We start from the raw sequence: 15,327 nt of genomic DNA, 5'->3' as shown, positions 1-15,327 counted from the left end.
TCAGTCAAGTTGAGTTTCTGGCCAGTGGTAAACCCCAAGATGTTGATAGTGGGGATTCAGCCGTGGTAATGCCATTGAATGTCATGGGAAGATGGTTGGATTCTCTCTTGTTGGAAATATTCATTGCCTGGCACTTTTATGGCGCAAATGTTACTTGCCACTTGTCAGCCCAAGCCTGGATATTGTCCAGGTCTTGCTACATTTGGACATGGACTGCTTCAGTATCTGAGGAGTCGCAAATGGTGCTGAATATTGTTCAATCATTAGTAAACATCCCCACTTCTGACCTTATGATGGAGGGAAGGTCATTGATGAAGCAGCTGAAAATGGTTGGGTGCAGGATACCACCCTGAGGAACTCATGCAGTGATGTCCTGGAGCTGAGATGATTGACCTCCAACAACCACAACCATCTTCCTTTGTGCTAGGCAGTTTCTTGTAGTGTGTGCATGAACCTCGATGTATACTTATATTTACTTAGTTTGGTAAAGCACTAAGAAGAAAGTTCCTTCTTCACAATAAAGACGAACAGAATCACAAAGGGTTGGCTCATCAGTTGGCTGTATGGCATTGTATAGTTACTTTTGTGATGCAGACCCTGTCTCAATACTGGATTATGTTTGTGTTCCAATTCTGTGTGGCCGAATTGAACACACGCATTCTGTGGTCTAGAAGGTGACTGATGCATCTCTTTCTTTTGAAATTACAGAAGGGCTACCAGAGGATGAAGTTGACAGTGTCCAGAATTTGCCTGAGGATCTCGCTGGCCTTTTCTCTGAGTTGGTAAGTGGTTGTCATAAGGACTCACGTTGCAACTTAATGTCTCATGGAGAAACATCGGGATTGCTTTAGCTCCATTGTATGTAAATTAATTGCTGCGCCTGATGTGCATTCACTCCTTCTGACTGCCAAAATGAGACTCTTCCCAAGTGAAGACCAAAGTTTGCTCCACTCGCACGAGATTGCACGTTTTCTTGGATCCAACTGTACACCCTGGCTGTACAAAGTAAAGTCCTGTTGGACAGTGTTGAATAAATCCTGAAGTAGCTGAAGTCATGATGAAGGTGGCTTCACTGCTTCAGGCTTCTATACATATTAATTCCTAACACATTAGACAATAATAACTGCAGCACTAAAACTGACACACAGTACGATTAGGTTTTTTTTATGGTTCATGATTTTTTTTTACCAAAACTGCTGTTTAAACTATTAAATAAACTGGACAGTGATTCTTCACATTTATTTCAAAGCAAAGCTGCTTTACCTTGGAATTAAAAACAAAAATTTCTGGAAGTATTCGACAGGTCAGGCAGCATCTGTGGAGAGAGAAACAGTTAACATTTCAGGGTCGTGATCAGAACTGGGAAAAGTTAGAAACGTTTTGAGCAAAGAGTTGATGGGACAAGCGTAAAAGGAAGGTCTGTGTGATAGGATGAAAGACAGGAGAGATTGAATGACAGAAGAGTTAGTCTTACAGGACCAAAGGGAAAGGTGATGGGGCAAGAAAAGAAGCAAAGAAACAAAGGATGTGCCTAGGACAGATGTGCGATTGTCTGAAAGCACAAATAAGAGAAAAACTGCAACATGCAAAGGAAAGGAAACAAAATAAGCTGAAATTGTTAAACTCAATGTTGAGTCCAGAAGGCTGTAAAGTCCCTTATCGAAAGATGAGGTGCAGTTCTTCAAGCTTCGGCTGAGCATCACTGGAACAGTGCTGCAGGCCAAGGACAGAGATGTCAGTGTCAGAGCAAGATGAAGAATTAAAATGGCAGGCTCCTGGAAGCTCAGGGTCATGCTTGCAGGCTGAATGGAAATGTTCCACAAAACAGTCACCTAATTTGCGCTTGGCCTCCCCAATATAGAGGAGGCCATATTGTGAGCAATGAATGCAGTAGACTAAATTGAAAGAAGTGCACACGAATTGATGCTTCAGTAGGAAGGTGTGTTTGGGGCCTTGGTGAGGAGAGAGAAGGTAAAAGGGCAGGTGTTACTTCTCCTGAGTTTGCATAGAAAGTGCTGTGGGAAGGGGATGGGAAAAAGCAGTTTATTCAACACATGAAAAGGGGAAAGGCAAATATTTTGATTGAGAATGTGTTATTGTATGCTATTTAATAAACAGGTGATTTAGTGGGGATCTTATAGATGTCCTGGTATGCAATGTGTACTGGTGTGTGTTTTTAAGAATGTTGACTCATGCAGTTGTCTGAGGAACAGTCAACTTAGAAAAGATGACAGGGAACTTATGAACACTTGTAGAAACGTGCAGAAATGTGCATCAAACAAGTCATCCCATAAGTTGAGCAAGTTCAAGAGATGGGAAGAAATGTTTTTTAATGAAGGGTACCTTGATCTTGTACACTCCCTGCAGACCAGGGCCTATGTTGGCCTTAAGCCAGTTGGTAGAGTGCACTATTGGGAGCGGATACAGGATGCCAGTCGTGCTGTAAAAACTGCCTTTCAAATCAGTTTCTTTTCCCCCTGCTGTTTGAACACAGAGCAGGAGCACGGGTGTTAATAAACAGCACTTAACAGTCCTGAGATGACTTTGGGAGTGGCATTTTCTCAAACCCCAAACTCACAGGAGATTCCCCCTCCCGCTTCCCAATACACATCTGTAACGCATCCCCAACCACCTGTTGTTTTTGTCCTGTTATATAAAGAAGTTCATGGAAAAAAACATAAGGGTCTTTAGCAACAGGAAAAGACTCTGAAGCCCACTGGGGCTTGTAGTTCTCTTATTGATTAACCCCACATACACTCATTTGCTTTTCATTCCAGAAACACATTTCCTTGTCTCCTGAAGCAATTTGTAGTGTCTGCTTTGGTGATGCTACATCACACACAAATCTATTTGCTCTTAGATTTAAAGGTTGCGCCTGACTTCCCTTTTTACATCTAAATTCCTCATTTTTAACATTATCTAATTATCTAACATTTGTGAGTGTATAGGTGCAGAAGCAATCATTAACCAGGAGCAATGGCAGTGCCATTACAGTGCCCTCTGGTAACTTATTAGTGTTTCTTCTTTATGTGAGAACAGGGAGTGAAGGTTGGAGGCTATTCAATGATAGTGGGGGCGCAGGGGGAGCAACACATTGCAACCATTGTGTTTTTGGCTAAACCTCAAATTGTGCATGTTTCCCAGCAGGTGAGTAAAGGTCGGGGAGCCCTGATTGATTTCACCACCACCCCAACCCACCCAAACTCCTTTTTTTCCTGGGGTATGGAGTGTAATTGTTGAGCCCCTACCAGGGGAGGCAATGACAGTAATATTGTCGCTGGACTAGTGATCCAGAGACCCAGGGTAATGCTCTAGAGACCCAGGTTCGAATCCCGCCATGGCAGATGGTGGAATTTGAATTCAATAAAAATCTGGAATTAAAAAGTCTAATGACGACCATGACACCATTGTCGATTGTTGCAAAAAGCCCATCTGTCCTTTAGGGAAGGAAATCTGCTCTCCTTACCTGGTCGGGCCTACATGTGACTCCAAGCCCACAGCAATGTGGTTGACTCTTAAATGCCCTCTGAACAAGGGCAATTAGGGAATGGCAATAAGTGCTGGCCTAGCCAGCGATGTTCACACCCCATGAACGAATTTTTTAAAAATTACTCCATCCAAGATCAGCAAATTCATTAACAGCTAGGGACTCAGCCTATGGTTTTCCTAGTTAGTTTGGTGCAGTTTGGACTTTATCTTTCATCCATTTAGACATTCAAGCGGTAGCTCAGATGTGATGCACTATTTTGCTGTTCTGCTTTATTCTGAGTTTCTCCCCCCACCCTATCCCTTGGTAAACAGACTGAAGCCCAAATCAACTTTCTAGCAAAGTGAAGGTATTTGAAATATTTGCCATTCCGTAGAAAGATCAGATTTATAGAACCAATGAGTGATAGACTGGGCATGCTCCATGATGGTGATGTCCTTTTTTAGTTTCCCTGAGTAATCCTTTCCGCGTCTGTATTCCCAGTCATTAATAAGGTGGAGTCGTTTTAAATAACTGTTTTACTGTAAGTTACTCTTACTACTCAGAAGTCCATATGAACTTGGCTCACGTCCCATTCATGCAGAAAGTCAGAAATACTTAACTCTTGTTTTCACTTCTCAATTTCCTTTGCCATCTTTCAAAATATGGATATTCTCTGCACTGTGATGCTTTACAAAACAGATGAGGCCTTCTTTCTGTTGTACATTTGAGTGCTTGTAGGCTTCAAAACTGAAAGGGTAGGCCAGGAAAGGTTTTGCTGTGTTAAAACAGCTGGAAGGGGAGCCAGTGGGAGCTGCTTCTGAGGAGAAGATATGACACTGGAGACATAAAGCATGAATCTATGCCAAGAGATCCTAATACAACAGCGGCCATTTTCACTCAGTTTGGGGAGAGAGGAGATATCGGCAAAGTTTCCTTCAGATTTGTCCATCTGGGTGAGGTATATCACTGGTTGCTTGGGGGGGGGGGGGGCATCTCTTTTACATTTCCAGAACTGTGCACATTGTGAAATTCATTGTCTGATCAGGGCTAAATAAGGCTCTCTCCATCTTCTAAGTTTGGATGGGGGCAAAGTAGGGAGTGGCATCCTGGCTTGGATTTCAATGTTTGCATTATTTCTGGTGAAAATTCTTTATAAACTTAGTAACAAGCACGTCCGTGTCATGGCACAGAAAGCAGGAGGAAAGAAAAGAATGAGCTGTTGATGCCCAGTTTACGTTTTCTGAGATTTCGTGGCAGTACAGGCAACAAACAAAGCTTGTCTGACCCAAAACCAGACAAATGGTGACCTTGAAGTAGCAAGCCTTGCCATGCCTGCCAGGTTTCGACAGTTTCAATACCAGCCTGTCATTCAAACGCTGTGTCCAGCAAATAATTGATTTGAATTATCGTGGAGCTTGATGGATTAGAAAATATTTTCACAGAGTGTAAGGACTCCAGATCTCTTATCAGCAAATGTTGCAATTTGGCTGCATTTTCTTGTACTGTTGCTGCGTAAATCCAGTATTTGAGCCCAACCTGATTCTAAAAAAAACACTCTCGTGAACTGCAGAATTCTTGTCTGGAAGCTGAGCCACGTAGATGAAGTGTAAATAGACCCTGTGTCCCATAACCTGTTTAACCACCACGTCTTGGTTTCTCCTTAATTTCACATTTATTATTAGGGTCAGTCAGTGACAAACATGAAAATGCTTCATGGGAAGATAGGAAAATCGAGAGAGATAAAGATCAATGTCCATGTAGTTTGCCTTCTGGCGCACTGGTAGTTGCAGGATTAGACAACAATGAAGTTGTTAACTAGTCATAGCAATCAGCCTCCATTGGTTGGTGAGAACAGACTCAGACATGATGTGAGACAAACTGTGGTAGTGAGCAAAGGGAAACCATAGATCCAAAGTCACCTTTTTCTCCCATAATGCACGGTACACTTGCCACCTGCCAAATTACACATTGACTATCTCCTAAAATGTTATTTTTCTGAAGTAAATTATCTAATTTCCATTCGAATTAATCAATAGCAACTCCTGCCATTGTCTCGCTCGAAGGTGCATTGCCACTTGCTCACTGGAATGTTATTTCCACAGATTAGTTTTGAATTTTACCTCCATGCCACCCTCACTTCAAATGCCGATTGTGCCTCCTGGTTCTATCATTCTGTACAAGGTGAAATAGGTCTATATTTTTATAGGTCTACGCTATGGGCCTATATTAATATTTTATTATCTAGTCCCTTTGGAATCCTTTAACAACAGCAACCCTATCAACCTTCATTTTTCCATTTTTCAGTGAGGGCACTCTTCATTATCTAATCCCATGCTCCTGTCAATAATTTTGGTTGCTATCTTCTGTATTCTTTCAATGGCTGCAGTATATTTCTTGTGCTGTAGCAACTGGAGCTTAAAAACTTGGTATCTAATGTTCAGCTATCTTCAACTAACTGCATACAGCTGTCAGCCACACAAACATTTGGTCAGAGGGAACAGTCAAGGAATTTTGTACGCTTGGCTGTGAATACAAAGTTACACCAATTGCAGTGTGTCAATCACCTCATAAGAAAGCCGACCTTTCAATAAGAGAACTTTGTCAGCAAGTATAAAATTTGGAACCACTCTGAAATTCAAGAGTTGCAGTATCCCATTTTGTGTATTGTACCAGTCAAGAAGAACAAGGGAAGAGTTGCCTGGACTTGTGTACGCTCTTTTCTTTCATTAAAGAAATGCCTTGACAATTTCAACAGTTTTCTGCCAAAACGGTTGACTGGATACCTAGGTGAGCTGCTGATAAGGCCGAGTTTATTGTACAAACGTTTGGAACTCGCTTGAGTTAACCTGAGGTCCAGTTGGCTACAATCATATTTGAAACACTGTGACATACCAAAGTGAGTTTTCATCCCTCTTTAATCTTACAGTCTATTTACTTCAGAGAAATTGACCATTTGTATTTGACCAATTAAGCAATTCCTTTTTCTGTTTGGCTTGAAACTTCTTGCACATATACCTAGGCCATGCAAGTCTCCATTTCCCTGCTCACCAGAGGCCAGGAAATCATTTCCTTGTCAATCATTCTGCTAATGTGGAGTATCTGATTGTTGGCACAGGCCATTTCTTTGTTCTGTTGGGTTCTATTCCACCAATTTTGTTTCTTTCTTTAACCTCAATCAGCTTGACATCTTTTTGCTGGCATTGCTTCAGCAGGCCTTAATTTTCAATTGTGATCCTGGCTCTCATGAACAGATTACGACGTCTCCCCTCATGAGAGCCAACCCCTCCTGACTGTGAAACCCTTCAGGATCTGGAAGCATTCCAAATGATAGTCAGCCTCGTCTGTCCCTCCCAACTGATGATGGAAAGGTAAAATAAAAATAAAAATACCTGGAAAAACTCATCAGGTCTGGCAGCGGAGTCTGCGGAGAGGAGCACAGTTAATGTTTCGAGTCCGTATGACTCTTCAACAGAACTAAGCAAAAATAGAAAAGAGGTGAAATATAAGCTGGTTTGGGGGGGCGGGGGGCGGGGGGGGTGGGGCTAGGGCTGGATAGAGGGCCAATGATAGGTGGAGATAGCCAAAAGACGTCATAGACAAAAGGACAAAGAGGTGTTGAAGGCAGTGATATTATCTAAGGAATGTCCTAATTAAGGGTAGAAAGCAGGACAAGTAAGGTACAGATAGCCCTAGTGGGGGTGTGGTGGGGTAAAGAGAAAGGATCGAAATAGGCTAAAAGGTAGAGATAAAACAATGGATGGAAATGTATTTAAAAATAATGGAAATAGGTGGGAAAAGAAAAACTTATATAAATTATTGGAAAAAGCAAAAAGGAGGGGGAAAATTGGAAAGAGGGTGGGGATGGAGGAGAGAATTCATGATCTAAAATTGTTGAACTCAATGTTAAGTCCAGAAGGCTGTAAAGTGCCTAGTCGGAAGATGAGGTGCTGTTCCTCCAGTTTGCATTGAGCTTCACTGGAACAATGCAGCAAGCCAAGGACGGACATGTGGGCATGAGAGCAGGGTGGAGTGTTGAAATGGTAAGCGACAGGGAGGTCTGGGTCATACTTGCGGAGAGACCGAAGGTGTTCTGCAAAGACGATGGAAAGGTAGTTGGCATAGGGTGAAGGTTTTTTCAGTCCATTGTGGAGTTTCACTTGGAGCTGGTGTACTCGGTCACTGCCTTTGTCCCTTTGGACACGGCATGCTTGGCCAGTTCCCTGGGCAGCAGCAGGCGCACGGTGGTCTGGATCTCCAGGGAACTGATGGTGCTGCGCTTGTTGTAATGGGCCAGGTGGGAAGCCTCACCCGCGATGCGCTCAAAGTGTAGCAATTCTGATTTCTCTTAGCTGCTTAATGAGATGTGATGAATCTTGTGATCGTCTCGTGTTCTTCTGAAACTTCTCTAATCACTTGCTGATCACCTGCCACCTCTACTTTTCTTGGGAATGGCAGCGTTTCTGAGGCTTACCATATTGGTAGTGACTTCCGCTGAAACAGTTACCCAGAGTGTGATTCAAACAAGCAAAACAGCACACGATCGAGAAGCGATCAGCTTGAAGTAGTGAGCTGAAAAGCACATGGAGCTGTAGGCTTTTTGGTTTTAAATATTTCTAATGTTTTCTTTTTGTATCTCCATTTAGAATATTTTGATAGAAATGAGAGCAGTTTGTCGAACCTGACACAACGTGGAATCCGTTATTAAGCTCAGTTGATAATAAATGAGAGAACTTTAGAAACTAAAAGATATGCTGTTTACCATTCAGTAATTTTTCAAAATAACAACAGGCAGCTGTTAGACATGCAGATGCTTCCACTAAGTGAACTGTGAGGTATTTTGCTATACTTGACCATGGTTGCACCAATACTTAGGTATTTCTAGCCTCATCATCATTTACTTTTCTGAGGTAATTATTCAATTTAAGACTCACTTACCAACTAGTTTGGTTTGTGATTGGCACTATTGTTATTTTGATGGGTGAAGGTGAAAAACAGTATCATGTTCAGGACACTTTTAAACAGAGGTTCTGCACAACTATGTAAGTTCATATATTTTTTCTTTATTACAGTAAACACGCTGTTTTTGCATTTCTAAATGGGCTGATGTATCGCTGACCACTGTTACTTTAGGGAAGTTCAGGGAATTGAAACACAACGTGTCAGCCCAAGCCAGTGACTCCCTCCTGCTCTACAGCCAAAGTTGTTGTGTATTAAGAGTCAAGCAAGTCTCTCATATTAAAAACAGCATCTGTTGAAGTCCATTTTGGACATAATTATTTTTATGGGAATCTCAAAGACATAGGTTCCATCTGCTTAATTTCAAATAAATTTGCCTTCTGCATTTGGATTTAAGTAAACATCTTGGGAGAAGTTGGGTGCATCCTGATTAAGATGTTCAGCAATGGGAGAAAGGAGATATATCAATGCTTGAATTAATCAACTCTACATAAACGTAAAAAGAACACAAAGTAAACAAGTCCCCTACTAATGATCTGGTTGAGATCTGCAGAGACTGCAGGTAGATCCTGGTACCTTGCTGATCTGTGTGGATTAGGAGCAGCCTGGGCAATGTGTTTATCAACCACAATAGTAACAGTTGAAGTTACAATTGTGACTGGCTTTTCAGTAGTTGTTTTGTGACCCTGAATAGATTGCTTTCACCCTGCCTCCAAACCACACAATCCCACCCCTGCCAACAACCCACTCCTGGTTGTTCTTTCCCTCAAGGTTAAAGTCCAATTTTAAGCTCTGACCAGCAAAATACTCCAAAGATGTTGTTCCATAATGAGTATATACTGCAGAGATATAATTTGTTGAAGTTATGATCGCAACCTGGAATTTGAGTTCTTGTTTCACCTGCTCGCCTTGCCACCCTACCCCTGCCCTACTACCCAAAACCATTCTCCTTCCAAGCCATTCTCCACAAAAATAGTAAGTTTAATTTTTGTTTGCAAAAATTCTCCTTTTAATTTAAAACCTTCTTGGCTTCACTGAATATTGGTGCTCGTTTCTCCCCTTCACTCTGTACATCTGTACGAGCTGTATGTTTTGTGTGAAATCCACCCCCCCCCCCCCACCCCGGCTACCGAGCTGGGTGGAGTTGTGGGGTGTGCATGGGAGAGTTGATTTTTCGAGAGGACCTTTATAAATATCTCACACTTACGCAATAATCCCTGAAATTTGCACTGTGTGAACATGCCCCATCTTTTTCACACACGTTAAATGTTAAACAGTAATTCCCTTTGTGAAGGGAGTTAGACAGAAGGAAGGTTATTGCTTGCATTTTTTTTTGACTAGAATTAGAATTTTTGTGCCTTCAGGGGTGCAATATTTTGTATGGTCGGTGGTGGGGAGCAGAGGTGTTTTGCTAAAGGAAACAAAGTTTTCCATGTTTAAGCCTGGGTAGTTTATGCGTAAATAGTGTTTAATATTCTGAAAGTATCATATTTCAGTCTTCTGAATTGAATCATTGTTGAGTCTATAGCATTATGGTTACCTCCCAAACTCTCTGCTCTTGCCAACCAGCAGGACATTGTTTAAGCATCAGCGGTGTTATTAAGCCAGTGACTGAAGCACGTTGGCAGCCTATTAACTGGTCACAAACTGCCACGTAAACTCCTTCCTTCACTTGCGGTGAGCTTCCTTTTTAAAAAAAAAACATGTAGGAGTTAATTCAGTGTCTGCAATTAAAAGTGATCCATTCTCTGCCTAAATTTTCAAATGTACTCTTGTGTAATTGTAGAGTTTGCCATTTGCGGCCTTTACAAACTATGTATTGTGTCACTGTGGTTCTCAACTCATTGGTCAAACCCCTGGGGTCAGGGTGGGAAGGGAGGGGGAATTCCCATTCCAGCTCCTGGCTGCACCCTTCATTGCCAGTTTGTAGAATCATACACAGAGAAGGAGGCCATTCTGGCCACTGTGCCTGTGCTGGCTTGTTGAAAGAGCTGTCCACTTAGCCCCACTCCCCGGCTCTTTCCCCACAGTGGCAAATTTTCCCCCTTTCAAGTTTTTATCAATCTGGCTCCCAACACAAATAGAATAATTTGGGAAACTACTCTTTATAAAGAAGATAGCTCATGGAAAAGTGAATCTGCGAACATTGGAGAAGATAATCACTTCAGTTGGAAAGAGAAGACCTAGATTCCCTTTCAGGTACTGACTGACTCATTGTGTGTTGCCAGTATTTTATGTTCTTTATAATTCATTCATTCTGGTTTTTACAATAAGTCTCACTCCTGAAAACTCGCCTTCATGCCCAGCCAAGTTACCTCCTTTTATTACAGCTGTAAAAGTTGCAAACAAGTATCGATGGCCTCAACCCAACTTAATGAGAAGCCCACAATGGAATAAAGCACCTCTGATTTTGGATAAGTGGCATCGTTTTTGTAGTGAATAATACCATTTATCAGTGTACTTCTGCAACCCAAACTTGATGACATGTAATAGTCCTGGTCGATGTACAAAGGGACATAATTGCCAAATCTAACCATTGACTAAAGGTTGTTTTTTTTTTAAAAAGCTCATGGCAGTGCAAAGAAGCCAAAACTGGACTTTTGGAATTGTAAGCTCAGTAGTTGAGTACAGATTGTGTTCAATGTGTGCTCAATCAAGAGCTGGCTAACAATAACTTAAGGCTTGTGTACTGTTTCTTGTGTTAAATACATTCTCGGAGCACTTTATAATGAGGAGAAAAGGATGCAGGAGGCACTGAGCATGGAGAAAGGAGGATGGAGCTAGAGAGGCTGAGATGGGAAAACTAAGGCACAATTCTAGAGGAAGGATTTGACAATAGCAGAAGAAGTGGCTTGGTGTTGGAAACTGAGCAAAGTGCTAGACAACAGGAATGGAGTGCTGAAGAAGCCAGAGATAAGAAAACTAGTGTTGGATAGTGGAGAGTGCATCCAATACTGAAAGGTGCAGGGGTTTAGGGAGGTAATTCTAGAACCTCAGGACTAGACAGCTGAAGTCATGGCCATCAGTGGTGTGTGAGAGGACGAGATGATACACAAAAAAAGCCAGAGAGAGACAAATAGCTTTGGGGGCATTGTAGAGCTGGAAGGGGTTATGGAAATGAACAAATTTAGAAAACATGGGTAATTTTGAATTAGAGGTTTTGGATGGATCTGATGCAATTTGGGTCAGCAAGGATGGAGGTAACGGGTGAGAGGACCAGGGCAGCAGAACTCCTGAATGAGGAGTGGGAGAGCATTGAAATATTCCTGTCTGTAGGTGGCGAAGGCATGGATGAGGACTTCAGCGGTAGATGGGCTGTGGCAAAAGTGGAGAAAGGCAACATTGTGGAGGTGGACGTGGTCCATCAGAACAGATAGTTTGATAGCTTATCAGTGAATAGAGCTTTTGACACTATAGCACTAACACAGTAAATGGGGACTGTTTCCACTGACCCCAGGGCTGGGAACCAAAAGATACTAATTTGAGATAATTGGCACAAAAAGCTAGTGGGAAATGTGGATTAATTTTATGCCAAATGTTATGATGATCTGGAATGTACTATCTGAAAAGGAAATGCTGGGTTTATGGGAAAGAGTGGGTAAGTGGGACTAATTGGAGAGCTCTTTCAAAGAGGCAGCATTGGTAAAATGGGCCAAATGGCAGCCTCCTGTGCTTTTAAGTTCTACGATTCTACTGTAACAAGTTATTAATGCAGCATTATGTAGCAAAGTCCTGGAGCCTCTACAACTGAACCATGCTGACACCAGAAGCTAATATGTATTTGCCATGGCTGTGAATATATAAAAAAGACCTTTTGTTACAGAGTTGGTTCAAGGAGAAGGAGTTCTAGATTACCCCTTTGAGGGATAGTTCTACAGAAAGGGAAATATGGATACAAAACTGCAAAAACTGGCTTGTGCATTTGCAGCTGTTTAAACATTGTAGTTCAAGACTTCAGTTCTGGCTGTCAGACTTTCTCCAATGGGTGGCTATCAGGAATATTATCGGCTACAATATGCCTGGTAAGCACTGAGCTCTTTAGGAGCCTTTACCTCCAAAGGCAGCAGGATCAACTTCATTTACCTTCTAGTGCTGTAAATGGCATTACTTTCTGGACATTGCACTAGTGACAGATTCGCCCAGATTTATTCTGTAGAATTTTTCTCCTGGACTGTTAGGGGAAACCAGCTGCAGTGAAAGCACCGTGAGTCCCACTGCACAGATTTACATCCCTTGTCCTGCAGACGCCAACTGTGACCTGGATTGAACAAGTGGAAAAACATCTCCTGGTGTTGAACGGTTCTGAACTTGACAGTAAATAAAACAATTCAGGGCTGCAGTTTATACAGGCTTTATTTAGAAAAAAAAGCAGCCCTGTTGTTTTGGAGTGTTGCAATGTACTAAAGTCATGAATGTATTCCTGGATCTCCTGGACCAATTTTGATTGCCTAAGGGGGGTCAAAAAGGAATTTTCCAGTATTTCATTTTCCAGCATTGACCTTAGGTGTGCCTTCTCTTTTTTTTAACCTCTTTCTCTCTTACATGACGACAGTGGGGGAGAGGGGGATAAATGTGCTTAGCTCTGATGCTGCGGTCATTGTAAGGTGGGGCAGGCTTCATGGGCCAGCAGGTCCTTTTCCTGCCTGTCCATTTTTTTTTCGTATGTTCGAGTTACCCTTGTGTGTCACCATCACCTCCGCCCCAGGGAGTGGCCTCAGTGACTTGACAGTGAGGGCACTGTGCATGTGAGAGCTGCCATAGGACCCAGGATGTAACTGAGTTTGTTCTTCATTCACCAATCGATTTGGGTAAGCCAGAGGAGGTGGGGGTTTTGGCCGGGGGTGCGGGGGAGGGTGTGGTTAAAAAATGTCTGTAAAGGGTGACCAGAGACTTATTTGAAACCTTACTGACCTGCACGTGTGTCAGCAAATCATTCACTTTACCCCACGTAGCTTTCTCACCAGTTTAACATGGAGCAGTTCCAAAGGTTTTGGATGCCTTTTGACTGTTTAGTTGTTTTTGTTATTAAAAAAGGCTCTTGTCCTCCAGCTGTTGGAGTGGAACCAGCTGCAAATATCAATATTAAAGATAAGGTGCTTCTTAGTAATTAGTGTTATGTTTGCATTTTACTTTGGCATTGCAAGAGTTGCACATTTGCCTGGTAAATACTCGTTAGATTTTTATCCCATTTTGCCAATCTCAAACCCCATAAAAGTGGGTGGGGAATGTGGTTTGAATTTGGAGATTGCTTTTGTAAAGATAAAATCAAAAATCTTAGGCAGTGCCTTTACTTCATGAGAAGCAGAAACTTATTTTTAAGAAAGGGTTGTTTATTTTTAAAAAAATAGACTTTTCAGTGTTTGCATTCCGTTCTAAACATTTCTCAAACTCATGCTGAAAATCTTTAGTGGGTGCAGCTCCATGTAGATGGAGAAGAATTAACCCTTTGAGGTGCCATAAACATATATTTGACAGATGACATTTTCCTTTGGTGTTCTCTCATTGCCTTTTGGAGGTGATAGGGTCAAGGGGAATGTGTGAATGTTTGTACAAGGCCCTTCCACCACCCCCACCCCACTTCCACCACCCCCACCCAACTTCCATCCAATCTGAAAGCTTGAACCAATTGCAATATGTTCTCCATATGTCCAAAGGAAATCTGTTTGCCCCAAACTTTTTCAAAGCTACCACCAGTTTAGGGTGAACCTTTAGGGTGAAGCACAGGCTTCACAGGGAAGAAACAATGATGGATCTTGTATTTACATAGCGCTTTTCATGATCTCAGGCTGTTTGAAAATGTTTTGCAGCCAAGAAATTACTTTCTGAAGTGTGCTCACTATTGTGATATAGGAAATGCACCACAAACAATAATATGATAAGGACCAGATAATTTGTTCCAGGTGTTGGTTGAGGCATATGTATTGGCCAGGATAGTTCATCAGGGTAATTAAAAAGGAAAAAGATAATGGGCGGGGGTGGTGCTGGGGAAGAGTGATAACGAGTTGAAGCCGGAAATGTTGCAATGAGTCTTAATACCAACCTGCTGGGAATGCACAGAGGATGTTCAGGCACATTGGAGCTTGGGAGTGAAAGGATTAAGCTTGGCAGAGTAGCGACCGTGTGTTTCAAAACACAAAGAAAGGTTAGGGCAGGGAAAAACAAAAGGCAGCTCACATCTCAAGCACCTTGAAGCGCTTTGCGTACAGTGAATCACTTTGAAGTGCGGTGATTGTCATGTGGGTGGATATGGCAGTCACAAAACAATAGTACCCAAATGACCAACTGACATGTTTTTGTCGTGTTGGTCAAGATGATTAACGATGTTGATGAAAATGTTGGTCGGGAAAAGTGAAATTGGAAGCCAGCAATTGGGAGGATCATCTGTCATGCAACACTTTTGATTTTACACCATCTTCAATTTGATATGTGCTATCCTTATTTTGTAATTGGTATAGTGCATGATTCACAGGCTGCTGCCTGATTTGAAATGGAGTGGCATTAGATACATGCGTGCTTAGTAAAGTGAATTTTAAAAATAATGGGAAAGGCAAGGCTTAAATGCCTGTGGAGAGAGTATTTTAAACTGGTCATCCTATATTACTACTTGACTCATGGACGCACCTTTCCTGTGTCAGGGCATGTTCTTTAAGTAACTGTCTAGAGCTTTATCACAAGTAAGAACAAAATAATTGGTTGCCAGGTTCAACATGGTCAGCCCACATGTGAAGAGTTGATTGTGTTTTGATGGATAATAGCAGCATCAGTCATCAGCCTAATATTTCTTTGCAAAGTACATTATTTCTGTGAGTAATTTCTGGGCGTTTTGAAGTAAAAGGCAGCGTTTGCTTTTACTCCCAGTGAGAAGTGTTCCTGTCAAGACAGATTTGGTTTCATTTTTAGGC

General features: G+C 42.0%; 1 protein-coding gene across 11 annotated transcripts in view; it reads left to right on the top strand.

Moving 5' to 3' along the window:
- The window catches only part of LOC121270011 (A-kinase anchor protein 13-like), a 394,374-nt gene that overhangs the window by 183,481 nt on the left and 195,566 nt on the right, over window positions 1–15,327 (top strand). For all 11 annotated transcript variants that reach the window (XM_041175277.1, XM_041175275.1, XM_041175276.1 and 8 more), the window contains one exon: window positions 709–782. In XM_041175277.1, the coding sequence (XP_041031211.1) occupies window positions 709–782 (74 nt within the window). The remainder of the gene's footprint in view (window positions 1–708; window positions 783–15,327) is intronic.

Source organism: Carcharodon carcharias, chromosome 26 (assembly GCF_017639515.1).
Source record: "Carcharodon carcharias isolate sCarCar2 chromosome 26, sCarCar2.pri, whole genome shotgun sequence".
NCBI lineage: Eukaryota > Metazoa > Chordata > Chondrichthyes > Lamniformes > Lamnidae > Carcharodon > Carcharodon carcharias.
Note: the sequence above shows the minus strand (reverse complement) of the source record. Positions and strands in the feature narration are given on the sequence as shown.